The 27458-nt window shown below is 42.6% G+C and overlaps 2 protein-coding genes across 3 annotated transcripts in view; both read left to right on the top strand.

The window, feature by feature from the left end:
- Positions 1-5366, top strand: part of RBM20 (RNA binding motif protein 20) — a 241331-nt gene extending 235965 nt beyond the window's left edge. For both annotated transcript variants that reach the window (XM_043986658.1, XM_043986657.1), the window contains exon 14: positions 2082-5366. In XM_043986658.1, coding sequence (XP_043842593.1) covers positions 2082-2198 — 117 coding nt within the window. In that variant the 3' untranslated portion in view covers positions 2199-5366. The remainder of the gene's footprint in view (positions 1-2081) is intronic.
- Positions 5367-25938: 20572 nt separating this feature from the next.
- LOC122742537 (NADH dehydrogenase [ubiquinone] 1 alpha subcomplex subunit 1-like) lies at positions 25939-26296 on the top strand. Its single transcript, XM_043986836.1, has one exon. It carries the CDS (start codon positions 25976-25978, stop codon positions 26195-26197), a length of 222 nt encoding a protein of 73 aa, XP_043842771.1. The 5' UTR covers positions 25939-25975; the 3' UTR covers positions 26198-26296.
- The last annotated feature ends 1162 nt before the right edge of the window (positions 26297-27458 follow it).

The following is a 27458-nucleotide window of genomic DNA, read 5'->3' as shown; positions in this document are numbered from 1 at the left end:
AAGTTTAGATAAGAACAGTCCTGGACTTTGAGGAGTTTAGTCTGGTTAAGGAATCAGGCATCAGAATGCAATAATCAAAAGGAAGCCATTTTAGCACCTTGCTACGGAGATACTAGTAAAAAGAAAAACAGTGCCTGCCCTACAGAAGGGAGCTAGAAAGTAAGGAATGCGGGTCCAAAGGGGTAGGGGGCTCATTTTGAAATCAACTCAAGTCAAGGTATTTCCCAGGCTCTCTGCTAAATGCTAGGAATATAGATATAAGCAGAAAGAAATACAGTTCTTGCCCTCAAGGAGGTATAAAGGAAGACTAACAGATAAACGGAAGCTGTAAAGGGTAGGGGTGGTGGTGGAGAGGGGAGGGAGTACCCACACAGGAGCTTGGTAGAGAAAGTCTAGAGAGTCGGGAGAGCAACCTGGAGAGTAACGAAGATAGGACTGGCCTGGGCTTCCTCCTTAAAAATGGAAGTTCTAGGAAAAACTACCCAATCAGAGGAAGAGGCTACAGGGGCACAGGGTACTTCCAGTGTGAGAAGTCCAGAGTTGAAGTGAACTTCCAGTTTTCTCTACTAGAGAAAGCCCAGAGAGTTGGGATTAGAGCTTGGAGAAGTAGAAGTCAGGAACAGGCCTGAGATAGTAATGAAGGCCCCGGGAGGAACTCATTCATGGGAGCAGGAAGTGCATCTTACAGAGGAATATTCTAGGGTGAAAAGACTATAGGAATTATTAGGGTTGAAGGATGAGATAGCAGCTCAGGCATGGTTTTGAAGTCTGGTATCCAGGAACAGGGTTGGGAGGGGAAAGAAGAAAAGATAGATGTAAGTGGCTGAATTAACAGGACTTGGCAGGTGATTGGATGAAGGAAGTAAGGGGGAGGAAAGAGTCAGAAATAACTAGAGTTTAAGAGAAGGGGTAGTTGTGCCATAGACAAAAAGGATGAAGTCCAAAGGGGGAAGGAAAAATTCCATTTTGGACATACTAATTTTAAAGTGTTGGTAGGACACGAAGCTAAAGATGTTCTTTAGGTGATTGGAAATTCAGACGCTGCTGATCTCTGGGGCTCTTGCGGAATATAATGTAGCCAAAACACTTTTTCTTTGAAAAGTTTTTAGTAACTTTAATTACTGTTGTCTTTAGTTTCTACATTGCAGTCATCCCATGATATATACTCAGTCCTCCTGTACCCTCTCTCAGACAGAATTGAACCCACCCTTGTGACCAAGAAAAACAGAAGCAAAACCAATTTGTTCAGTAACTACATTTGACCACTCATGTAACATTATAATGCCCTTCAGTACATTTCTCTATTCCTGCTGAAAGGGAGGATACATGTGACCCAGTACATTGGTCTTTGGGTAAAATCATCAGCATTATTGATGATCCCTGAGTTGCCAGGAAGTTTGAAGGGGGAAGGACTTCCTACAATATTTCCTCCTTCTGAGCCCTCCGGCTCCTGCTGGCATTGGAATAACTTTGCAAATAAACTGCAGACTGATGTGGTGAGATATCTCTCTTTGTGGCTTCTTTTTAAATAATAAAAATAAAGAACCAACATTTACATAGTGCCTTAAAATGTTCAAAGCACTTTACATACATTTTTATCTCATTTTAGTTTAACAAACTTATGAGGTATTATGAGAAGACAGAAACAGGCTTATTGGCTTGACCATGGTTAGACAATTAGTAAGTATCAGAAGTAGGAATAGAACCCAGGTCTATCCTAATTCTAAGTCAAGCTCTCTATCCCCTATGCTATGATGCCTACTAGCACTGGACTGGATGTTAGAAGACCTAAGATGTAGTCCTGGATCTTCTACTTGTTAGCCACATGACTTTTTAGGCATATATACACACCTCTTGGCCTCAATTGTCATAGCTGTAAAGTGGGGTAATGATGACTGACCTACCAATCCCTCAGAGTCATGATGAAGATCAATTATGATGAAAATATGCTTTGTAACTCTCAAGCACTGGGCACATATAGTCTATTATTATTTAGCACCTAGCACAGGGCCTGATCCAAAGCAGGTTGTTTTGTTCAGTCAGTCTCTTGGAATTGAATTTGTTTTTCCTTCTCATCCCAGAAATACTTGTCCCAGCTGGCAGAGGAAGGCCTAAAGAGCAACGAACAGGGCAGCAGCCCGAAGCCGGACGACTGCGGCATCGGAATTGTGCCCCACTTTGAGAGGAAAAAGCTCTGACCCAGCGGAAGGGAGATGAGTAGAAATGAGGGATCGCCAGCGGTACCTTGCTGATCTCCAAGGCAAGACTGCTGCATCTTCTCCTTTGAGATGAGGAAGGAAAGCAAAGCGAAGGACACATTGTTTGGGTCCGCACCCAGAGTACCAGTAAAAATGCTCCCCAAACTGTTCCCACAACAAAGCAGTCCTGGCACGTCTAACAGGCAGAGCTGCATGTCCTCTCTGTATGTGTGCGTGCGTGGTTCTTTCTCTCTCAAACCCTTTTTCAAATTCTCGCCTGACTCTCCTCGCGTTCTGTGCCACATCCTTTTTCTTTTCATAAAATCTGACTCCTCAGGGATTTTTAACAAGGTTTAAATTCTTGATGGGATATAACACGTCAGGCCCAAAGAAGGGTGGGTTTTCCAGAGGGGAAGGGCCTCAAAGAGAACTGTCTACGTAAAGAGATACTTGAACGAAATAGTACTCAGCCCTCTGCTTGCTGTTCGTTGCTTGGGATAGCCCAGTTAGAGTGCCCAGAACTCTAGAGCTAGAACAAACATCACCAACAAAGGCAAGGAGTAAATTCTTAAGGAGCCTGATTGAATCTCCTTCATTCTCCAAATGTATGGCCAAGCCGCCATTTTTAGTAACCTGTTTTTAAAGATCTTTCATTCAGTAATTCTGAAAGTTCATCAGCTTTATGTCTTAAATTAAAATGAAGCAGACTTTGAAAGACACCCAACAAAATCTGCCTTCTGAAAGCTCAGATAAGTTCCCTCCAAATTAATCCCTTCCTTCTTCTTACCCCACCCCTACCCCAATTTGAGGAGAAACGAGGACTTGTTTTATTTTGGACAGTGGATTTGGTATGGATTCAGTCGGATTCAAATGAAGCATACACTTCCTCTGCCTCCAGCTAAAATAGCAGTTGGTGTGTGTCCGAAACAAATGACTGCCTTAAAGTGGTGCTTGGAGTCGGATTGAGAAACACCAAAACAATGAAACTGCCAGCCAAGATTCTGTCCTTGACTCACCCGAAGGTGCCTGCATCCCAGGGTGTCTGCGTTGCATTCTTCTCACAAACCTCCTAACCCAATGATCTTAAGATGCCCCTTGTGTTTTGGCATCAGCTGAGGAAGAAAAAGGTTGCTGAACCTAAGTCTGGCCCTTGAGGTTCCTTTGACATAGGTTTTATATTGGGGGCCCTTTACATCTCGATTAGAGGAGCCTGTAGTTGGCTGGGGATGACCCTATTTGACCCTATTCTTGCCATGAGGCTTTTAATCATTTTATACCCAAACTCTTTGCAGTCGAGGTGGCCAGAGGGGTCATCCCTACCTTAGACAGCTTTCACCTTTCTAGGCCAGAAGATTACTCTGTTGCTACGTTGTCCTTGGCCAGTGAGTCAATAATTCCATGTGCGGTATTATGTTCCTGGGTACTTTTTGTGAAGTTCCCAGTCCTGTGGGAGAAACCTCAGAACAGTATGAAGTGGAGCCCGGTTCTGCCCCTGACGGTCAAGGCACTTCTGCAAAATGGGTCTCACCTCCTAGGACCTTTAAAATGTAGGCGATTAAAGAAATCTTTAGAGATTCCCAGTATTTGGTTTGATCACATCCCTGGCAGACATAGCATGAGAGAATTATTAATTTCTTTGGGACATTAGAGCTCAGTGGACTTTTCCACCATAGGGTCTGGGTCTGAACCACTAATATAATACAAACACCACAAACATGATAAGACTAGGGAATATAAGATTTGAGCAAATGCAGCCAGAGAGTAGATACAGATATTGGAAACCTGTGTGTGTATAAGAGAGTTTCAGGAAGGCACTAAAGGAAAATAAACCAGTTTGGACATGTCCAGGTCAGGTCTTCACGAAGGCTGAAAAGCCAAATTTGTCATTAGAACATTTTGGAACCTCAGGACGGTTGGTTTTTCAGAAACATGAAAGGGTTTGAATCCTGGGGCTCAATCCAGACCTGCCCCCTGTCACCACACATCATGAATCCAGTTGCCAAAGGTAACCTATGAACAAGGAATGCTTGTACTATGTCCTCGGCACTAGCTGTTCCTTCCTTTCTGGGAAATATCCTGACCTCATATGTCTCTGTCTTGCCGTCACAGGCATTTCTCAGCTTTTCTAGGGTTGTGCCACTCACGAAACCAGATTGGGATAAACCTTACACCCTCGCCATCAGGGAGCTCTTGTAGAGGATTGCCTTGCCGTGGAGGGCAACAGCCTACCCTCCCCCCAAAATGGGGAAAATCCCCTGCCGTTGCCTGTCCCAGATGGCAGGGTTTCCATGGAAATTTGGATTGGCTGCTCCTGAGGAACTTTTAGGTCTTCCTCGCTGATAAACTGAGTATGTCCGTGGTGGGGGGGTAGGGGTGAAGAGTTATTCACTACCCATGTTTCTTAAGGCTTTTTTTTTTCCTCTTTTACTCCATCAGGATCCTCTATTTACAAAAGATTTCAGGATATACATGTGTACATATATACATATATAATATATATTTTTATACAATACCATTGGCATGATTCTTCACCAATCTTCCTAATTTGCACTTTTTATTTCTATATGTATTGAACCCAGTACAGTGTTAAAAGCAGCCCAGGCAAGTTCTTATTCTGTTTAAAAGGCGCTTTTCTGTGATGTTTGTTGATCACTTCCAAATGTCTCCCCAAAAGGGGGCTCAAAAGCATTTGCCATTTTTAGCAATAGATACATTTGTTCCCTGGATCAAATTCAGGCTTTAATATTACAAAGACTTGCTTTTAAAAAAAAATCAACCTCCCTCTCTACTCTTCCCCCCCCAAAAAAGAAAGCAATATTGAGTCACTGCCCCCCACCCCCAGAATTCAGCAAATAAACTGTTGGCTTGAACACTAGCTTAGTGTAGTTGTAGCATCGGGCCGGTATCATCAGGGTTTTCTACTTGTGAAATATCTGAGGCTGTGATCTGTTGAATTATACTTGAACTGGACCAGAACATATTTATTGAGCTTATAAAAATCTTGTTAATTTAAGCTTTGGCTTGTAAATGGTTGGAATTTGTTGAACTTTGTTGAGTGTCTTATGAGTTGTCACTACTTTTACTGATCCGTGTAACTGACCGCAAAGTGTTTTGAGGTGTTTCATAAAAAAATGAAAAGAAAAAAAAGATTTTAATAAAGGTAATTTGAAAGCCTTTGAGTGAATAATGGTGTTGGTGTATGTTCATAGGAACCAATTTCTAGCTCACTGGGTGGGTTTCATGGTAAGCAAAGAGGCCACAATTGAGAGCTTCTTATAACTGGAAGGTTTGAGAAGACTTAGGTCACTTCTTTCTGCTTATTGAAAGGAGGGCTTTGGGTCAGTTCCTCTGCTAACATTTATCAAATCATAGCTGTGAAAAGTATTTTTTACCTATTCCCTGGCCTTTCAAGAGGAACAATACCTACTCAATCATGGACAAGTAGGAATATATTCTTTTCTTAAAGATCCACAAACTCTTTGTAATTGTAAAGGTAGGAGATTACAATAATCTTTTTAACCTTTAGCCTTGCTTAACATTTGTAATTTTTTCTCATATCTGATTTCAGTTCATCTTTCTTTTCTTTTCTTTTTCTTTTTCTTTTCTTTCTTTCTTTATTTTTCTTTTCTTTTTTTTTTTTTTTGCAGGGCAGTGAGGATTAAGTGACTTGCCCAGGGTCACACAGCTAGTAAGTGTCAAGTGTCTGAGGCTGGATTTGAACTCAGGTCCTCCTGAATCCAAGGCCAGTGCTTTATCCACTGCACCACCTAGCTGCCCCGATTTCAATTCTTCTTGGCCCACTTTTGTTCCATTCTCCATTACTATGCAGAGAGAGGATCACTCTATTCTATGGGTACTAACCTATCAATATACTCCAAGGTTGTTTTTAAGTTTTCCTTTTGGTCTTCTTTCCCCCTGGCAGCATCATGCCAGTCCCTTTAACCTCTCTTTTAATGTCCAGTTGCCCAGCCCTTCAAAAAGACTAGTTTCTGCCTCTGGGCCCTAGCCCTCTTGTTGACATTTCCCTTTAAGTTATTGGAAAACATGTCCTGGCAGCATGGGGCCAGAGAAACCGCCTGTAATTAAACCTGTTCTAGGGAGCATTCCCATCAAATCAGCTGTTGTACCTTGGGCATTTCCCTGGACATCTCCCTGAGCCTGTTGTTGCTATCCTTCTGCTAAGACCTTAGAGCCCTTCACTCAAAACCTACCACAGTGTCAAGGGATAAAGCAGAAAGCATTAATTCATTCAATCAAACAACAATGACTAGACCCAACTAGCAGTTGTTGGTGGCCACATGTCAATGTGGAACAAGCTCTTTAGGGCAGTGAATGACCCAGAGATATGTTCTTGGCCTTTGCTGTTTCACTTGTCTTTTTCCTCAATGACTTGTTTTGTTTTGTTTTGTTTTTTGCGGGGCAATGGGGGTTAAGTGACTTGCCCAGGGTCACACAGCTAGTAAGTGTCAAGTGTCTGAGGCCGGATTTGAACTCAGGTACTCCTGAATCCAGGGCTGGTGCTTTATCCCTCTATGACTTGTACAAAAGCATTTATCTGATCTAAAGATGACACAAAACTGGAAGGTACAAATGACATATTGGATGACAGAGTAAGGATTGCAAAAGAGCTCAGTAGGTAAGACTTTGAAGTGAATATAATGAGGTGAAATGTAATAGGGATAAATGTGAACTTACATTTAGGTTTGAAAAATCAGCTCTACAAGTACAAGATAAAGGAAGAATGGTTGGATATCTATGGAAAATATTTAGGGGTTTTACTAGATTAAAAGTTGAACATATGTCAGTAGTGTGTTATAGTAGCCAAAAAGAACTGATGCTATCTTAAACTGCATTAAGAGAATAGCATCCAAAATAATGGAAGGGGGATAGTCTTACTCTGTTGCATTCAGTCCTGGGCACTGCATTTGATGAATGATAGTGTTACTCTGGAAAACATCCTGAGTAAATTAACCAAGATGGTGATGGTCTTCATAATCATGTAATTTGAAGATTGACTGAAAGAAATGGGCTATAATAAATCCCGAAATATTCATGGCAGAAATTTTTATAGTAGCAAAAAAAAATTGACTGCCTATTCCTGGGGAATGGCAGAACAAACTGTGGGATAAGAATGTGATGAAATATTATTGCACTCAAGAAACTAAGAAATGAGGAATTCAGAGAAATGTGGGGTGACTTGTATAGACTGATGATGTCAAGTGAAGAAATCAGAACCCAGGGAATAATATATACCATAACCACAGTAGTATAAAGGAAAAAAACTCAGAGGCATGTGGATTCATATGAATATGACCAGTTTGGTTTTGGGGTCCTAATTATGAAACACGTTTCCCATCTACTAGTAGTGAGATGGTTTACAGAATCCTGCATATGCTGCCAGAGATGGTTGATTTATTTGTTTTTATCCTTGTTATAAAGGAAGGATTCTGGAGTCAGGGGAAGGTGGTTTATTTGGAAATAATGGTGATGTAGAAAGCAAAAAGCACCAATATAATAACATTACAAAAAGAAAATAATAGGCTAAGCAGGTGTGAGCAAGGCCATAGACTGTGTACCCTGGACAAAAATGGCCAAACAGCACAGAGACCACAGATACAACCAGGAAGGGAAGGCCAGGAGTGCAGAGGCATCTGGGCACTGAGTTTTTGTTACCCATGATTGTTGAGATCACCTCTTCTAAATTCATTTGAGAGTTTCCCAACAATACCCAGAGCACAGCCCAACACAGAGTGGGTTGGTGTGGGTATCTGTCTGTCTGACTCAGCTGTGATTCTCAGCTCCTGTAATCTGTATTGATGCTCGGTCCCAAAATACATGACCTTCATCTTTATTAGTTCTACCCTATGCACTGGTGGTCCAAAGTAGTCCCTCCAAGGGACACCTGTAGAAATTAGGATGGGGCCCTGGAAGACCTTAGGTAAGTTCTCTGTTCGTCATCTTTTAACTCTCTATTGAGTTTCTCTTGGGAGCAGAAGGACGAGGGCCTGTAACAGGGGCATGTTTCAGGGACTGTTCGAGTTCCTTCAGTTTCCAGATGGGAGAGAGTCAGGAAGAGGGCTACCCTGGAAAACACTGGGGATTATTGACCAGCAGGCATATGGAAATATCTCCGAATCCTCAAAGTGTTCACTATCTACTTGTCCAGCTGTCTCCATGCACTTGACCTTCTCCTCATAATTGTGTCTATGATCTGTGTACAGTTTGTTTACTTATTTCTGTCTCAAGGATGAACAAAGTCCACATCCTTGTTAACACCTGAATAGCCCATATGAGATTTCTTTTATTTTGTTTGGCTGGTATTCTATACGTGTGCTTGTGCTGAGTTTTTTTTTTTTAATCTTTCCATATTTTTTCTTCCGGATGCGTATCTGGCCACTGTTGACAAGAAGCAAAAGGAGGACAGGCCCACTGGTTTAACCCTAGTGATACCAACCATCTAAAACAGAGAAGATAATTTTCCCACCCAGTATAGCACCCAGGATACGGTAGGTAGGGGCTTCAACCAGAAAAGTGATTGGACTTTGCATTTCTTAATTTCCCCCTTGAGAATAATGGCCTCTTCCCCAACACCCATCCTGAAAAGCAGTCTGGCTAGGAAATTCAGATCCCTTTAGGCTTGACTGAGGTTGCCTCCCAAACCTGTCTGGTGAGGAAAAACCTTGCTCCACTGAGGGAAAAGGGCGACTGGGAACTTGCCAGGGGGACCCAGCAGGTTGGGACAGGGTGGAATCCAATAAAGCAGTTATATTGGAGAGTTCCTGGGGAGCACTCAGTGCCCCCATCACTTCAGATTCCTGGGCTCTGCAAAACAAAGAGGAATGGACAATTGCAGCTAAAGTGGCAAGACCTTTTGTTAACATTCAGTAGGCTGATCTAGTATCCCCTTCATCACTCAGTATGTGATCTTAGTTAAATACCTTAACTACTCTGGGTCTCGGTTTCCCTATTTGAAATAAGGGACTAATAATATTTTTATTACCTGCCTACAGTGTTCTATGCAAACAAATAAATGGTTATTGAAGTATCTTCTATGCTAGGCACTATGCTAAAGGCTAGAGAGGCAAAGAAAAACCAAAAAATTTGGTCTCTGCCCTCAACAAGCTTACAGTCAAGTGAGGACACAGCATGTAAGACAAATAAAGCAATATAATGTAATTTGACAAGAGAGAGTACTGACAATGAGGGGCACCAGGATAGACTTCCAAAGAAGGGGGGGCACCTGTGATGAATCTTCATGGATAGTAAGGGTGCTAAGAAGCAGAAAGGAGTCAGGAATACCTTTCCAAGCATGGAAGGGAGATAGCCTTCACAAAGCCATAGAGGCTAGAGAGGGAAAGCTGAGCTCAGGATACCGAAGAGAGGCCAGTTTAACTGGAACACAGAGTCAGGAAAGGTTAGGTAGGTTGGGGTTAGGTTGGGGAAGATTTGAAATATAAAGCTAAGAAGAGTATTTTATCCCAGAAACAATAGGGAATGATTAAAGGTTTTTGAACAGGAGAGTGACATGGTGGAAGCTATACTTCAAGAGGGACAAAAAAAATTTTACATGATAACTTTATTGTATATTTAAAAGGAATAGTAAGTTGTATATAACAGAGTTGCAGTTTCATGTGCAATCATCTTTTTTTAAATTATACTAGGTTATGGAGATGATTGTTGTATTCCATAAATAAAAAATAAAATAAATAAATGTGAAAAAAGGAAGATTATTTTGGATGATGAATTAGGGAACATTGTTATAAGAAAAGTGCTTTGTAAATCTTAAATGGGTGCTATTCGTGGTCATGGGTAAAATGGGTGGCTATATCTACCAATTTTATAGGGGTTTTGTGATAATAACCCACGTTAAGAAATGAAGTTACCATATGCATATATAAGAGCAGTGGGGGTGGATCAGAGCACCAAATGACCAAGTAGTTGTTGGATCATGGTATCCTTTAGAAAAAGGCTAGAGCCCATGTCCCATCGGAATAGGCTAAACTACTGCTTAGCTTCATGGGAATTCCACTCCTGCTACACCAGGCAATACCCTGATCTGCACCAACAAAAGGCACAGTACCAAACACAGTTGTTTAGGTGTGGACTCTGCTGTTGCAGAGTTTACTATTTACATGTCATGGCAGATGGATCACAGCAACATAAATAACTACGAGTGGCAAACTTCCTCTCCTGAAGCCTTATTCCAGTGTCTTGGTGTGGTATGGCAATGACTTTGGATTCCTTAAGGCTGACAATGCACTGTAAGTTCTTGCAGGCCCTGCCAAGCTGGAAAGCCTTGGTGTATGAGCAGATTTGGCAATATGGGTATACTTTCCTTGCTCCAAGTAGTTTTCACCTTCCCCATCTTCACAAATAAGGGGATTTGGTTTACCCAGATGCCAACCAAGTGTCTCCCTGGAGAAGAAGTGATGGGTCTCCTCAGTTGCCCCTCTATGCTAAAACACCCCACCTTCTGCTTTTCCTCTTAACTGAGGGCACCGAACAGCTTCTACATTTAATTCTATCGTAGAAGCAACTTGGTGGCATAGTGGATAGAGTGCTGGACTTGGAGAGAGGAAGAGCTGGGTTCAAATACTGTCTCTGACTACCTGTGGGACCCTGGACAAGCCACTTAACCACAGTTTTCTTGTTTGTAAAATGGGGCTGCTAACTACTCCACAGGGTTGTGGGGAGGAGCAAATGAGATAATGCAAATAGGTAAAGTGCTTTACAAACTTTAAAGTGCAAGGTAAATAGTAGCTATTTTTGGTTGTTTTTTGGTGAGGCAATTGGGGTTAAGTGACTTGTCCAGGGTCACACAGCCAGTAAGTGTTAAGTGTCTGAGGTCGGATTTGAACTCAGGTCCTCCTGACTCCAGGGTCGGTGCTCTATCCACTGTGCCACCTAGCTGCCCCAAATAGTAGCTATTTCTTTTTAATTAAAAAAAATTTATTTTATTTTATTTTTTATTTTTTGGTGGGGCAATGAGGGTTAAGTGACTTGCCCAGGGTCACACAGCTAGTAAGTGTCAAGGGTCTGAGGCTGGATTTGAACTCAGGTCCTCTGGAATCCAGGGTCAGTGCTCTATCCACTATGCCACCTAGCTGCCCCCAATAGTAGCTATTTTTAAAATCATCATCTTCATCATCATCAGTGGTGGCTGCTTCTCTGGGCTAAGGAGGGTACCAGCCAAGCAGGTTGTGGTCTGTTTTGCTCTAGTGACATTGGACTCTTTGCTGTACCATGAATAAGATGCTCCATCTCTGGCTGACCCCCCATGCCTGGAATGTTCTCCATTCCAACCTCCCTGGCTCCCTTGAAGTCCCATCTGAAATCTTACATTCTACGGGAAGCTTTCCCCAATCCCTCTGAATTCCAGTGTTTTCCCTCCTTTAATTATTTCCTTGTTATCCTGTATAGAACCTGTTTTACAGACATTTGTTGTAGAAGCCCCTGAGGGGCAGGGACTATCTTTTCCCTCTTTTTGTATCTCCAGTGCTTAGCATAGTGCTTGGCCCATAGTAGGCACTTAATAAAATGTTGAGTGATTGTCTAATGATTTTCAGGGCCAAGAGTTTGGTAGTGGAATGCTCTGAAGTGATGTTCTGGGTTCAGGTGAGTGGGGTGAGACTTTCCCAGGGAACAAAAGAGCTCATGCCCAGGGTGTTCTGAAAGGAGGAGATGGGTTAAGGGAGTCGGGGTAAATACCTATACAGTTAGTACATCTTTATGAGGCGACAGGGATAACAACATTCTGGACCCTGTGCTCTTCCTGTTTGGCACTATAGGGGGTTACCTAGTGAGTTGGAAGTCAGGGGATCATCCATCCCTTTCTAGATGTTTCTGCTCTGTTGCTTCATAGGCTTCATCAAACTTGCCAGAGGTGTCCATGACACAGTAAAGGTTGAGAACCCCTACCTTAGAGTGATTCTAGCAGGCAGCTCCTGTTCTTGCTGCAGACCCAGACCCTCCAGTCTGGAGGCTCATTCCTCCTCCCCTAGGCTGGGCCCCCCAGCACCTCCTCCAACATGTGTCCCAGCACATTCCCTTTCCTCCCCTGCCAAGCCTGCCCAAGCTTCAAACTGCCAGTATTTAGGACGGAGCAGCTGGGTGGGGAGGCACTGGGCTCTGGGAATAGAGCTGGTTTTATGGTAGTTATGTCAACACCGGATTTACCATTTCAGTTCACACTGTACCCATGGAAACCACACCTCTTTGATTGATGGCACAACAGGGGATGGGGGAGGGGGGAATCTCTTTACTTTTTGGAGGGGTTCTTACTCTCCTAGGGTTTTGGAGGGGCAAGGAAGCTTGTTTGTGTATGAGAGAATTTCACCTCCAGAAATGAGGCCTTGACACAAATTGATACCGCTGGCTGAGCCATTAATAATTAAGCCAGCCATGCCCCCTAGTTCTTCATTGCCCGGACCTGGAGCCAGTCCAGCAGGGAACAAGGGAGGAGCTCACTGCAGTGTTAGCCCAGTGTGCCAGGGACATGGTCTTGGAAGAATGGAAGGCCCAGCTTCCCCTTCACCCTGCTCCCACAAGTCCCACCCACCCAGCTTGGGCCCCTCTTCCCTTGTGAGGTCTTTTCTGGCCATTCCAAGACACAATGACCTTTCCCTTTTCTGAACCCCTATTGTCTATCATCTTCAGCGATGCTCGTGTCTTGTTGTTCCATAGACTTAGATCTGGAAGGAACTTCAAGGTTATCCAGTCTAGCCAACTGATGGATCCTGTCTAAGACACTCCTAACAGTGACCATCCAGCCTCTCTCTGCTGGAGGCTGCCTCACAGCCTAATGCAGTAGCCCATTCAAGGGGCAGTTCAAAATTAACTCTTCATGTTTGTCCTTTCACTCTAATAATAATAACTTACACTCATGTGGTATTTGGAAGTTAGAAAACACTTCCATATGTATCCTTAATTGCTTCTCTTGTATCCTGTGAGGCAGGTGTAGCAAATACTATATGTGGTTAGTGGGACCACATGAAGCCAATGGAGCATTTACAGCTCTAAGACCCCTGCACAGGGACTAAGGGACCAACCAGGAACTGCTTCTGATTCATCTTTAATTATGGTTTTTGTTTTGTTTTGTTTTTGCAGGGCAATGAGGGTTAAGTGACTTGCCCAGGGTCACACAGCTAGTAAGTGTCAAGTGTCTGAGGCTGGATTTGAATTTAGATCCTCCTGAATCCAGGCATGGTGCTTTATCCACTGCACCTAGATGCCCCTTAATTATGTTTTAAAACCTCCCTTGTTATTATAACAAAATTGACAAACAGGAACATTCCCTATACAAAGAAGGGAAGAAAAAGATCACGGCATGAAACTATGGTTTTCCATATACATATTTATTTTGGTTTGTTTTTGTTTTTAGTTTTCTTGAAACTTAACTTTAGATTTCTAAACTGGGGCAGGGGGGTGGGGGGGAGGGGCAGATAGGTGGCCCAGTGGATAAAGCACTGGCCCTGGATTCAGGAGGACCTGAGTTTAAATCCAGCCTCAGACACTTGACACTTACTAGCTGTGTGACCCTGGGCAAGTCATTTAACCCTCATTGCCCTGCCAAAAAAAAGAGAAGAGATTTCTAAACTGTCCTGCTCATCTCTGTTCCCTTCCGAACTTCCTTTTGCTCTCTTCTGTCTATTTTTGAATTGATTTACTAATGTCTTTTTCTTTCCCCCCCTCCCCGCTTTATAAAATATCATCATTACTCCTCTATAATGGGTCCCCTTCCCTCAAATAGTAGTCCTCCTTGGTTGTACACACCCTTTAGCAAGAAGTCAGAGCATGAGTCCATCTCCAAGGATACAGAGTCTGTGTTCCATGCATTCATTATATTATTATCCCCAGTTTTCAGGTGAGCAAATTGAGGCTTAGCAAGATGATGTTCTTCATAGACTTAGACCTGGAAGAGACCTCAGAGGTCAGTGAGTCGTTCACCCTTATTTTGCAGATAAGGAAACTGAGGGTCAGAGAGGTAGAGTGACTGGTCTAGAGTTGGCTCACCCAAGATCACTCAGTAACAACCAGAACATGACTCTAGTTATTTGTGTTTGTTTGTTGTTTGTTTTAACTCTAATGGTCCAGTGGTTGGGTGTACAGCACCCAGTGGCCTCTTCAGCTAGATTCTAAGATCCTGGAGGAAATGGTGCCACTGTTCCTATCTGTTTGTATCCCCCCGACACTTTCACACTCAGAACCTTGCTCATAGGAAGGATTCTTTAAATATTTGTTGTTGAAACAGGAGCAGCATTTAATTTAGGAAAAGACTAGAACCGTTCAGCTAGGTTCCCAACCGTAAACAACCGAGGACCAATGGGCCTTTTGTGTGTCAGGCTTTCCTACAAGGCCTCTCTCCCTTTAAGCCACAAGGCAGCATCACCACAGGGGTTGCTGGTGGGGGCGTGGGGGAGATGCCTTTCCTACAGAGACAGCTACTCTGGGTCACTGGGAACATGGTTACCTTTCTCCTTTTCCCTTCTATCTCTCTATCTTGTCTCAGTGTTTTTTTCATGTGGGTCCCCTGGGCTTTCTCCCCCTTTGGTTACCCCTTCTACCAGGCTCTCTTCAGGGACTTACACTTAGAGTTAGCCCCAGAACTAGCTTTGAGAGTGATGTGGGGATTCTAAATGGCCTTGTGTTCTTCAGCAGCCGAGTCCGAAAGCCCAAGTGGTGATTGGTGAGTGGTGGGTCTGGCAAGCTCCAAGCTTCGATTTCAGAGCCTCCTGTGACCATCTGCTCTCTTTCTCACTGTTTCTAGCACATGCCCTGCTGATATCCAGCATATAAATAAGATCTCTGTCCTCTCGGAGTCCATTTTCTTCTGATATCAAGTATGAAAAACACATAAAGGCAACTGATTGAATATCTACATGTAAAATGTCTTTTTAGCAAATGAAATGCCAGGTGTGGTGGCCCATGTTTGTAATCTCTGCTGCTAGGGAGGCTGAGACTGGTGGATCATGTGAATTTGGGAGTTCTCAGCTATAATAGGGCCAGAGTCAGTCAGGTGTTCACACTAAGTCTGGCACTATTATGGTAGACTACCAGGCTGCCTAAGAAGGAGATGAACAGATCCATGTTGGAAACCAAGAAACGTGCAGATAAGCAGTGGGATTGGGCCAGTATTGAGAGAGAGAGAGAGAAAGAGAGAGAGAGAGAGAGAGAGAGAGAGAGAGAGAGAGAGAGAGAGAGAGAGAGAGAGAGAGAAGGAAAGGAAGGAAGGAAGGGGGAGAGAAGGAGGGAAGGAGGGAAGAAGGGAGGGATGGAGGAAGGAAGGAAGGAAGAAAATTACATTTTTACATTATCATGAGATAATAAGATACACTTGAAAGTGTACTGGCCTAGTAGTCAGAAGATCTAATTTTGGATCTTTTACTAACCAGCTGTGTGACCTTAGCATGGTCATCTCCCCTCTCTCTTTGGAAACTAGTTTCTTCATCTGTAAAATGAGGAGGTTGGACTAACAACTCCAATTTATAAAGAGCTTTTAGAGCTTACAGAGTATTTCTCCAAGGACAATCACATGAGGTAGGGAATAAGGATTAGAATACTATTATCCTCATTTTATAGATGAGGAAATTGAGGCTCAAAGAGATAGTGTCATTTTTACCATGACTGGTAAAAGGCTGAGTCTGCATTGACACATGACTTTTCTGACTTCGGGTCTCGGCCGGTGTGCTTTTTCTAAAACACTGCTTCTTGATGAGATGATTTCTACCATGCCTTCCGATTCTAACATTCTAGGATGCTATGAAATATCCCCCACAATGCCTGGTTTGTTATAAAGAAATGATTTCCATACACTGGTTGACACCCCATGGCAACTATGATGCTGCTTTGGTGATGTGAGGATAATACTTCCTGGCTAACAATAAACCCCATATGACAGATACTTTCCAAACTATCTGCTTTGCAGCCAGCCTATTTAATAAACATGGTGACCTTATAAGTAAGATATCACTGTATAATATCCCTCTTAATAGAGTTTGACATGAATTTCTTTTCTTCACAATATGCTGGGGACATCAGAAGCTTTTTCTTTCTTCCTTTCTTCTTTTTTCCTTCTTATCTTCCTTTTGCTCTTTCTTTTTCTTCCTTCCTTCCTTCCAGACAAATTGCTTCTGGATTTGGGTGCCTAGACAGGTGACTGTCAAGATGCTCTAGTGCTCAGCCCCTCTGATTCAACTCAACTTACTTCAACAGATCTTCTTAAGTTCCTGCTAAGTGCAGGATATTGTGCTCCGGCCCTGCCCAGTGAGACAGGGGCAAAGAATCCTAGAATATTAGATCCATAAGGGCCCTTAAGCTCAACTAGTCCAACTCCTTCTCCCTCTATAGTTGTTGTTGTTGTTGTTTTGTTTGGGGGGGGCAATGACGGTTAAGTGACTTGCCCAAGGTCACACAGCTAGTAAGTGGCAAGTGTCTGAGGCTACATTTGAACTCAAGTCCTCCTGAATCCAGGGCCAATGCTTTATCCACTGCACCACCTAGCTGGCCCTACTTTCCCCCTCTATTGTACAGATGAATAAACTGAGGCTCTTAAAAGTAAAATGACTTGCCCAGGTCACAGAGTGAGCTACCAGCTCAGGACCTTTTCATTTGGGCCAAATATCAGTTCCAGGGTGAGGGAATACTGAAAAATGACAAGACTACCCTTAGCTCAAGTAAGACATTTTAAATATGGAGGGGGAGGAAGCAGAATGGACAGGGGGAATGGGGTTTCTAGAAGGAAAAATAACAGTATTGAATATTGTGTATAAGGCATTGTACTATCCCCATGGGGTGTTTAGGGGGTAGCAAAAGTCAGGTATAAGAAGTGTTCAGAGAGCCAAACAGAGAGGTGTCTTTTGAGGGCTGAAGGTATAAGGATTTCACATTAGGTAGGAGACATAAGTGGATGTTGAATTAGGCAGTAGGCACTTGGGGATATTTGGTGGGGACAGGAAGAGGGATAGGATATGGGATATCTTGATACTTGTTCAGTTGCTGCCATCTTAAATGTAATAGTTCGCCTTTCTGAGAAGTCTGGAGATTCTATGCCTCAAATATTTCTATAGTCCTTGTTTCTGGTACAAAGAGACAGAGGCATCGTGGTAAAATAGGAAGAAAACTGGATTTTTGAGGCAGAAGACTTGAGTTTCAAACCCAATTCTGCCATTTTACCATCTGTGTGGTCTTGGATAAAACACTTCTCATCTTTGAGTGTCAGCTTACTCACCTAAAAGAAGGGGTTAGGGGCTGGACTTATCTCTAAAGTCTGATCCTATCACTTTGCTGCTCTCTTCTACTCTGGGCCCGGGTCATCATTTCCTGTGCTCTGGCTAAGAATAACTTGGCTCTTTCCTATTCAGACTGATTTTTTGGGCCTCTTTTCTTTTGTGGTTTGGAATGAAAGACAAACCACAAACAATTCCTTCACCATCAGTTATCAAGTGATTGGCAAATAGCGGTATTGGAAAAAGGAAGGGCTTATGGCTCCATTAACTCCATGGTATTCTGGTCATGTTGGGAAATAACCGAATCCTCACATACATGCTTCTCAGGATGCTAATAAGCCACAAGTTTGCATTTCCTTCTTTGAAAAAGGGAGAAGCAGAAGAGTGAAAGAGTCTTGGGAATGTAGAAAGTCTAAAAGTAAATGTTTTTATTGTGAGAGAGGTGAGCAAGAATGAACACAGCAGTCAAAAAAGATTCAGTTGAAGGATTTATTAAGCATTTCTATATGTAAGGCATTGGATTAGGTTTGGGGGATTGGGATTGGGAGGGGGGACAAAAACAAAAGAAAAAAACAGTTCTTGCCCTTAAGGGGTTTACCTTGCACTTACAGGAGACAGTAAGTAAGCAGAAAAGAAAATTCAAGGCAAGAGGGGAAAGGAGGGAGCAGAGGGGAGATCAGAAAAGTCTTCCCAGAGATGGTGACACTGAGCTAATATTGGAAAAAAGATAAGGACTCTGTAAGACAGAGATTCATTTGGAGTGAATTCCTGTGTAAATTCATGGATGCTGGGGGATGGAGTGATGCTTTTAATTATTCAATAGTAGATAATCTGCTCTGTTGTGAAGCCTTATACTGCACTGTGTATGGGGTGTTCTGGGAGGAATAGCACCTCTGGTGTGAGAGCATGGCAAGCCCTTTTCAGGACTGCTCATCTACCCCTGGTGTCCAACTGGTTACCCAGCTCCCACCTGTGGCTCCAAAAATCTATAGCAAATGCGGTGGCCACACCACGGTAAAGTCTTCTTGGTAGCTAGTTAAACTAGGCTGAGGGTAACAGACAGGCCTTAAATCTGGTGAGATGGGGGAATGTCTACCCCAAGCATGTGAAGACTTCCCATGGTAGAATGGGCGGATAAGAACAATTTATTCCAACAGTCATGAAGGTGGCTGAAGCAGGCACCGTGGAGTGCTTGGAGCTTGGTTAGACATCAAAGATGCCAAGGTCGTCCGCCGCATTTGGGCCGTCACCAGCCATCCTGACTTTTGTTTTGCCATTTTACTTCAGTGACTCTGGAAGAGACATTGAGGCTGATGATTTTGTGTAACCCTGCTTCATTTGAATCCAATTCATGTGCAAGTCAAGATATCACCCTGTGATATCACTGATCCTCTTTGAGAATGAAGGACAAACAATATTACACTGTTTTACAGTGGATTTGAAAAAAATCGAGACCTGTGATTCTATTGGCGTAGAGAGAGCACCAGTTAGGAAACTTGTATCCATGTAGATCAGAAAGCAGCTCACAATTTAGAGTCTAAGAGAGCTTCCATCAAGAGGCTAAGTGACTTGTCCTGAGTCACACAGCTAATATATGTCTGAGCTGGGACTCGAACCCTGGACTTCCTAACTAAGGCCAAGGTAGGCTCTAAATCCACTGGGGCATGCTACCTCTCATGCTGCAGTGAAGAAGAGCTTTGATATAGTCTCACTGGAGGCTCAGATCAATTTCACTAACATGTGTGGCCAGAATGGCCTATTGAAAGCTGGTTCTTAATAGTTTGGGGGTTTTAAATGGATTAGCTATTGTGTCATATTGGGTCATGGGAACCAGCAGGGCAGAACTGCTTAGGAGGGATTACAAGCCTGGGAGTTGAGCCCAGCATCAAGAAGGTTGGCAATTACCACTCAAGGAGTTCCAACAAACAGGGATGGAATGTGTCAGAATGATACTAAGGTTTTAAGCCTGCAAAAAGTCAAATCCGGGGAATATGGCTAAAGTAGAAAGTATCACAAAGGTATCAGAGGTCTAGATGGAAGAGTCTAGATTCTGGAAGATCATAGATATGGCAAGAGCTAAATCTTAGTTCATGATTCAACTCATTTACCCTGCCTCTACCCAAAATCTCCCTAGTTATTATCTTTGAACTGATTTTCACTTCTCTTTCCCTCTTTCTGTCTATATCTCTTTTTCTCTCTCTTCTCTCTCTCCTCCCTTTCCACCCCTCTCTTCTCTTAATTTTCACATGCTCTGTATCTGTTGCCTCCTTCTCTACTACTACTACTACTACTGCCTAAAACCATGTCTAGCCCCCTTCCCTTAAAATACCTTTTATTGGCTCTACCATGCCTTCCCTTTTTACAGCCAAACTCCTAGAAAAAGCTATTTACCTTCTTTGTCCCTTCTCCTCCTCCCACTCCCTCCCTCCTCCACCCTGAATCCTTGGCCTTTGCTCAGGCCTCATGCTGCTTGGCCTCTCTACAGCATTTGACACTGCTGACCACCCTGCTCCTCCTTGTGGTTTTGTTAAGCTATTTTTTAATGACACTGGTTTTGCCCCTACCTGTCTGACATTCCTTTGCAGTTTCCTTTCCCATGTCCCACCCCTCAAGGTTCTTTCCTGGGCTGTCTTCTCTCTCTCTGCTCTCAGTGGTTCACATGGGCTAAGTGAGCATCTCACAGCTGTATCCTGTCCTAAGCCCCAGGCTTTCATTACCAACTACCTGTGATACATCTCCAAATCGATTGACCAAAGACACCTCAAATTCTCCATATCCAAAACAGAAGTCATGTTTTTCTCCCCTGACCCCTCCCTTTTTTCAAACTTCCCTACTTCTATTGAAGGCACTACCATTTTTCTAGTCATGCATTCTCACAATCTCTGATTCATCACTGTCTCTCTGATTTCCAATTATTGCCAAGTCTTGTCATTCTACCTCCACGGTATCTCTTATACCCATCCCCTTCCTTCTAGTCACACAGCCATCACTCTGCTTTAGTACCTCATCATCTCTTACATGCCTGGACAATTGCAATAGTCTCCTAATTGGACCCCTGATTTCCAAACCTCTCCCCTTTCTACAATCCACCCTCCAACCCAAATGATCTTCCTAAAGCACAAATCAGACCATATGGGGAGGCCCCCCCCCCCCAAGAATCTTCAATGGATCCCTACTGTCTCCCAGACAAAGAATAATCTCTTCAGTTTGGCATTCAAAGCCCTTTGCAATCTGGCTGCAGGCTATTTTTTCTAGGCTTATTTCACATTATTCATAGGATCATGGATTTAGAACTGAAAGGGACCTTAAAGACTATTAAGTTCAGCCCTCTCATTTTACAGATAAGGAACTGAAGCCTAGAAGGTTAAGTGACAGCAAGTAACAGACCGGGGATTCACACTCAAGTTCCTTCCACATCCAGCGCTCCTTTCCATTGTATCGTGCCCCCTCACACTATACTCTTGCTAAGGTCTCATTTGTCATCTCACAAACACAATATTCCATCTCCTCCATGCCTTTGCACAACTGTCCCCACACTTGGGACACATACCTTTCTCACTTCTGCCTCTAACAATGCCCAGGTCTTCTTAAGGCTAAGCTCATGGGCTAAGAAGCCTTTGAGAAGCCTTTCCCGACCACCCCCCTTGATCATTAGAGGGTTTGAACAACTTTTAAAGTGGTTATTAATCATTTGTGTCCATTCCTGGGCAGCTAGGTGGCAGAGTGGATAGAGCACTGGCCCTGGATTCAGGAGGACCCGAGTTCAAATCCACCCTCAGACACTTAACACTTACTAGCTGTGTGACCCCAGGTAGGTCACTTAACCCCAATTGCCTCACCAAAAAAGACAAAAAACTGTCCATTCCTGACAGTCAACTATTTTGCAAGTCTTTTTTTCTTTTCCCTGAAGAAATAAGAAATGGAGGGGGGGCATTGAAGGTTTGAGAGGGACAGAGTCAACTGATGCAGCTTTCTCCTGATTAAGACAGGGGATAAGGGCTAGACCTTCTGGTCAATTCTTACCTGTTAAGCCACCTACAACACTACACTGACGTGGCTTTCTTTATCTCAACAATGACATGTTGTTTGTAGAGCTCCCTTCTTCAGAGGAACACAGGGAAATTCCATACACATTCTATTTAGTATACTCTCAGGAAGCCCATAAGCAAAGCCAAAGGAAGTCTTCCTAGATGTGAATTTTTCCTTTTTTTTGCAGGGCAATGAGGGTTAAGTGACTTGCCCAGGGTCACACAGCTAGTAAGTGTCAAGTGTCTGAGGCTGGATTTGAAATCAGGTCCTCCTGAATCCAGGGCCGGTGCTTTATCCACTGCACCACCTAGCTGCCTTCCTAGCTGTGAATTTTGATGAAGGAATGGGCAAAGAATATAACTGATTTGAGTATGAGAACTGGGACTTTCAGGTCTTCTGATTTTTAGGGCAGAACTTTTCACTGACTGTCCCTTGTGCCTAGAATTTTTTCTCTCTTCATTTTCATTTCTTAGACTCTCTAGATACCTAAGACTCCAGCTTGAGTAACCTCCTTCAAAAGACCTTTCATGAGGTCACATAGCACAGTGACTACAGTGCTGGACTTGGAATCTGGATGCCTGATTTCACTTTGTGTCTCAGATACTAGCTGCATGATCCTGGATAAATCATGCAACCATGGGGCAGCTAGGTGGTACAGTGGATAGAGCATTGGCCCTAGATTCAGGAGGACCTGAGTTCAAACCTGGCCTCAGACACTTTACACTTACTAGCTGTGTGACCCTAGACAAGTCACTTGACCCAATTACCTCACCCAAAAAAAAAAATCATGCAACCATTCTCAGACTCAGTTCCTCATCTATAAAATGGGGATAATAATCACATGTATCCCAGAGAGTTGTGAGGATCAAATAAGATTACATATAGAAAGTGCCTTACAAATCCTAAAGTGCTACAAAATGCCAGTTATTATTTCACATTGCCAGTATCACCTGCCTAAATTATGTGCATGTATATATGTACATGCACATACAGATATACACATATGTATATGTATATATGTATGTACACACATATACACATGAGGTAGCTAGATGGCTCAGTGGATAGAGCATTGAGCTTGAAGTCAGGCAGGAAGACTTGAGTTCAAATTCTGCCTCATACTTACTAGTTGTGTGACCCTGGGCAAATCACGTAACCTTTGTCTGCCTTAATCCACTGGAGACGGAAACGGCAAACCGCTGCGGTATGTTTGTCAAAAAAATCCCATGAACAGTATGGTCTGTGGGGTCACAAAGAGTCAGACATGACTAAGCAACTGAACAATAACAATACTAGATACACATACACACATACATATGTGTATGTGTACACATATATCCTATTCTTACTCCATTGTGAACATGTTGTCTCTGCCTAAGTAGGGTGTCAGTGCCTTGAGGTTAGGGGCTTTCACTTTTTCGTACTTGTATCCCTAATGCTTAGTGCAATATTTGGCACATAGTGAGCATTTAATAAATACTTGTTGACTGATGGATAATACCAGTGTGCCTGTAGCAGGCTACTTTCCTTTCACAGAAAGTCAAATATCCTTTGGTCAGAAACACAACTGCAAGAAATCAAACGATTCGACCCCCAGAATTCACCCCTACTTCATTCCAAACCATTCTTGCATATTTTTATCACTGCAACAAGTTTATTCTAGAATATCTCCTTTTCTTAAAGGAGAAAGCCCCTCTGAGTCATCTTAGATTCCATAAGGTCTCTCTCAGTACCTTCCATTAGATTCTAGTGCTCCAGAAATCTTGGCAAATGCCCAGACAGCCAAGAATTCAAAAGCCTATCCACTTTGAAAGGCAGAATGTTTCTTTGCTACAAAGTATCCTTGTATCTCAGCTCTTTCTAACCCATGCTGTTCCCAGGGGTGTGATAAAGTATTGGGTATTTGTACCCTACAGTGTGTCGAACCAAATCATCAGATGCAGAAAGGTGGAAAAGAAAACGTTACTGAGCCTTTAGTTGTTCTGTTGTCGTTCTTGTTTGTCCCTCGTTTTCAAAGAAGACCAATGACATCCCAGGGTATAGTCTTGACTTGCGCATGAATTGGACTTAAGTGAAGCAGAGTTGCACCAAGTCACACAACAGGCAGAAGGACTGGCGACGACCCTCTCTACAGTGGATGGCCTTGGCATCTTTGATGTCTGACCAAGCTCTAAGTGCTCCATAGCGCCTGCTTCAGCTGACTTCGTAGCTGTTGGAACAAATTGTTCTCATCTCCCCGTTCTACCAGGGGAAGTTTTCACATTCATGTGGTAGGTGAAATTCCCCTACCTCACCAGGTTTGAGGCCTGTCTGTTACCTTCAACCTTGGTTTAACCATGACTTAGCCACTCCCAGACATTCTTCGGGATATTTAGAAAGCCAGAACTGGGGCACTGTATTGAACAGCTGTCATTCCTATTGTAAGAACAAACAACCAGCATCTTTCAAAGATTTACCCCCATGTTTTAGGGCAAGACTTCTGGTGAACTTGCTCTGGACCAAGAGAAAGGCAACATGTTTGGGGGGTCTGTGTATTTTCTTATTTGGAATGCATGGTGACTCAGAGTTTTCTGACGTTCCCTAAGTTTCAACTTTCTAGGAGTTCAGCAGAAGATAATTCAGGTCAGGTCAACCCTGTGACACATACTTCAATTATTTTATGCATGAAAAGAGCCAATGACCTTGGGTAAGAAGAAAAAATATTTTACTTCCTTGAATTATAGCTCTTTGGTGGAACAAGCTGCCATAGTTGGTAAGTGACATAATAATCATGTGATTGGTAAAAGCCTTAGAATTTATCTAGTCTGGCCTCTGCCTTCAACCAGAACAGCATCTAAGCTATTGCAGGTCATGTGCCATTACAATGGGATCCTTTAGTTATGTTGGAACTGTTTTATAGCAAATATTGGCTTGGAGTAACTGGGTCATTGGCTAGGGATGAGAGGCCTTTTGTCGTACAGAGATTTTAGTTATAATGGAGACATATACATGCATATATGCACATATGTGTAAACATATACATGTGTGCACATACATATCTACATATCTACACACATATTACTTTCTGTAGAGTTAACTTCAGTCTTTCTTTGTAGCCCCAAATACTGTATCTCTGCCAGAAAGGCATCTATTCTGAATTTAATCATTTCTAAATTTTCATTCGCATAAGTTTATTTCCTATGTTCCCCCTTCAGAGAACCTAGCCAATAAGTCTATTTCTAGGGAAGATATGATAATGAGGAAGTGTGTACATAGGCAACCAATCAAATGTGAGCTTTGAGCTGAGACTGTCAGCAAACATTCTAGGAGGGAAGAGAGTAGTAAGATCCTGAGCTTCATAAGGACGGTGACTAAATTGATCTTTGTATCTTTACTAATGCCCACCCCAGTGCTCTGCATACAATGGGTACTTAAGAATGTTGACATTTAAAAAATTGGAGTCTTGGGTCATACTAGCCCTTTGGGATGAAGAATGGCCATAAGGTCATTCAACAATGTGGAAATGATCCCCAGAAGAAGCAGCCTCAATTTTACCACTTTTAACACCCATGAACAGGTTAAAATGATCCAAAATTCTGACTGATCTACTTATGGAAATAGCTTTATTCAGTAATCTACTGATTATTGATATCAAATGAGGTGCAAAACATATTTACCTAAGGTTTTTTCTAGTGTTATGGTAAAAATTCTGGGCTGAATTCAAGCAGAAAAAGAACTCTGTTAATAGTTTCTCTCTAATTGTATTGAGTCTCAGAATACTACACTGACTCTTCTGTGAAATCCACAGTCGTGTGAAAAAAAACAAAACCTGGTCTAATAATCTACACTGAAAAAAGAAAGTGGATGACAAATATATCGCTCAGATAATGACATACTTGTTGAATTAGTCCACCAATATATATTTATTCTGGACAGTGCTATAGAACTAGAATGAGTTGGGCTAATAATTGAGTATCAGGAAGAAATGAACATCATTGAAATCTGGGAAAATTTTGAAGTTTTCAATTATCCCAAATTGTTTGCTTCCACAAAAGCTCATCTTTTTAAATGAAATTATTATCCCAATGATAATTCCCCAATTTGGGGAAGAATTATAACAACATGCAACCCAAAGGGCAATCAAAGATGCATGGTCAGTGAAAATAGTTGGCAGTATGTCTTAACTTTCATTGCAGAACTGGCATAAATGATATTTTCTTTCTTTTTTTGTTGTTTTTTTGCAGGGCAATGAGGGTTTAGTGACTTGCCCAGGGTCACACAGCTAGTTAAGTGTCAAGTGTCTGACGCTGGATTTGAACTCAGGTCCTCCTGAATCCAAAGCCAGTGCTTTATCCACTGCGCCATCTAGCTGCCCCATAAATGATATTTTCAAAGACATGCATGAGAGGAAAAGTGCTGGATTAGTCATGTAGAGAGGATGAGAAACAATAAGTGGATAATCCAAGAGGCATATATACCTGAGATATGTATTAAAAAGCCAGCCAGGAACCCCTAACAGTCCGTGGCCGCGAGCTTTCGGCGGAGATGTGGTTCGAAATTCTTCCGGGCCTGGCCGTAATGGGCGTGTGTCTGACGATCCCGGGAGTGAGCACCACGATCATCCAAAAGTACAGCAATGGGGGCAAGGAAAAAAGAATTGCCCGTAATCGATACCAGTGGAATCTACTGGAAAGGGACAGGCGGATCTCTGGATTCAATCGTTATTATGAGGCCAAGGGGTTGGAGAATATAAATGAGGACGCGTGAGCAGATGCATGATGCCCATCTTCATGATTGCAGAACACTTATACAATATGTTGTCTGGTGCCCATTAAAGACAAAACAACTACCCAGAAAAAAAAAAAAGCCAGCCAGAAGAAGCCGTCTACTGTCATGAGTACATCCTCCATGAAAAATTTATATAAAAATATTCCTTATAATCACATGGGATACAAAGACATGGGGGTGAGCTGAAATGCACATGGAAGGAGGACGTATGACCCAACAAAAAGTCAAGAGGTTCCAAGAATTCTTGTCTTCTTTAACCAGAGACTTTTCCACCTGAGACAGAGTAGTGTTGCTTTAAATGAGAGCAGATAAGTCCTGGACTTCAGAGCCCTGTGATATCCTTCACCTCCCCAGCACTGTATAAATATTAACTAACAGTGCACAAAACAATCCACAAATGAGATAAAAAATGTCAGTTGAAGGAAACCAAAATACACTTTCCCCCTCCCTCCTCTTCTCTCCCCACCCTGGCTAGTCACAAATGAATATTACACAAGCTATCAGCCAGGCACCTCTCTAAAAGCACAGCGAAAGAACACAGTATTTCAAGAAACTTCAGAGGGAGGGAGGGAGCTGACCTCCCCTGAGTCTAAGCAGCTATTTTAGGGAATCTGGGTTTGACCGGTATCATCTCTTATCTACACCTGGGGCTCTAACCTGAGCTCCTGAGATTGTACTTCTCACCTTTTGACCATCAGATCCAAGGGTAGCAAGGCTAGGATGTTTTTCAATTCACCATTTCAAATACTTTTTAAAGGGTGCTTTTAAATACAACACACTAAAACAACAGAGCTTAGCTAAGACCCTGGCTCTAGAGAAGCAAGTTATACTCTTAGGTTCTTGAAGGCAGGGACAAGGCTGTTATTGGGTCTTACACATAATGGGAGCTCAGAAGTTTTGTTGTTGTTGTTTTGAAGGATTGGTTACCATCTATACAACATCAACTCAGATAGCCTTAAAGGACCAAAGAACACCAGGGCAAGCATTGAACAATTAAGATTCTGAAGGTTAAGATTTTCTTTCTTCCATTCCCTTTTACTGTACCTACTTCAATTTCACACTGTTTGTATACCATACATGCTGTGCACAGATAAGAATGCATCTCAAACAAGAGAACAAATGAAAAATGGATTAACGTTATGCCAAACAACTGGGTAAATGTATTTTGTGGGATAGTAGTTCTTAAGCAGTTGCTCCTCTGGGGCACCAAGATAGTAATCAGTCTTTCTTTTTAATTCTT

This window comes from Dromiciops gliroides, chromosome 2 (assembly GCF_019393635.1).
Source record: "Dromiciops gliroides isolate mDroGli1 chromosome 2, mDroGli1.pri, whole genome shotgun sequence".
NCBI lineage: Eukaryota > Metazoa > Chordata > Mammalia > Microbiotheria > Microbiotheriidae > Dromiciops > Dromiciops gliroides.
The sequence above is the reverse complement of the archived record's forward strand: the minus strand, read 5'-3'. Positions and strand labels throughout refer to the sequence as shown.

Excerpts from the sequence above, each read along its gene's own strand:
- LOC122742537 (XM_043986836.1), top strand. The coding sequence starts at position 25,976 with ATGTGGTTCGAAATTCTTCCGGGCCTGGCCGTAATGGGCGTGTGTCTG.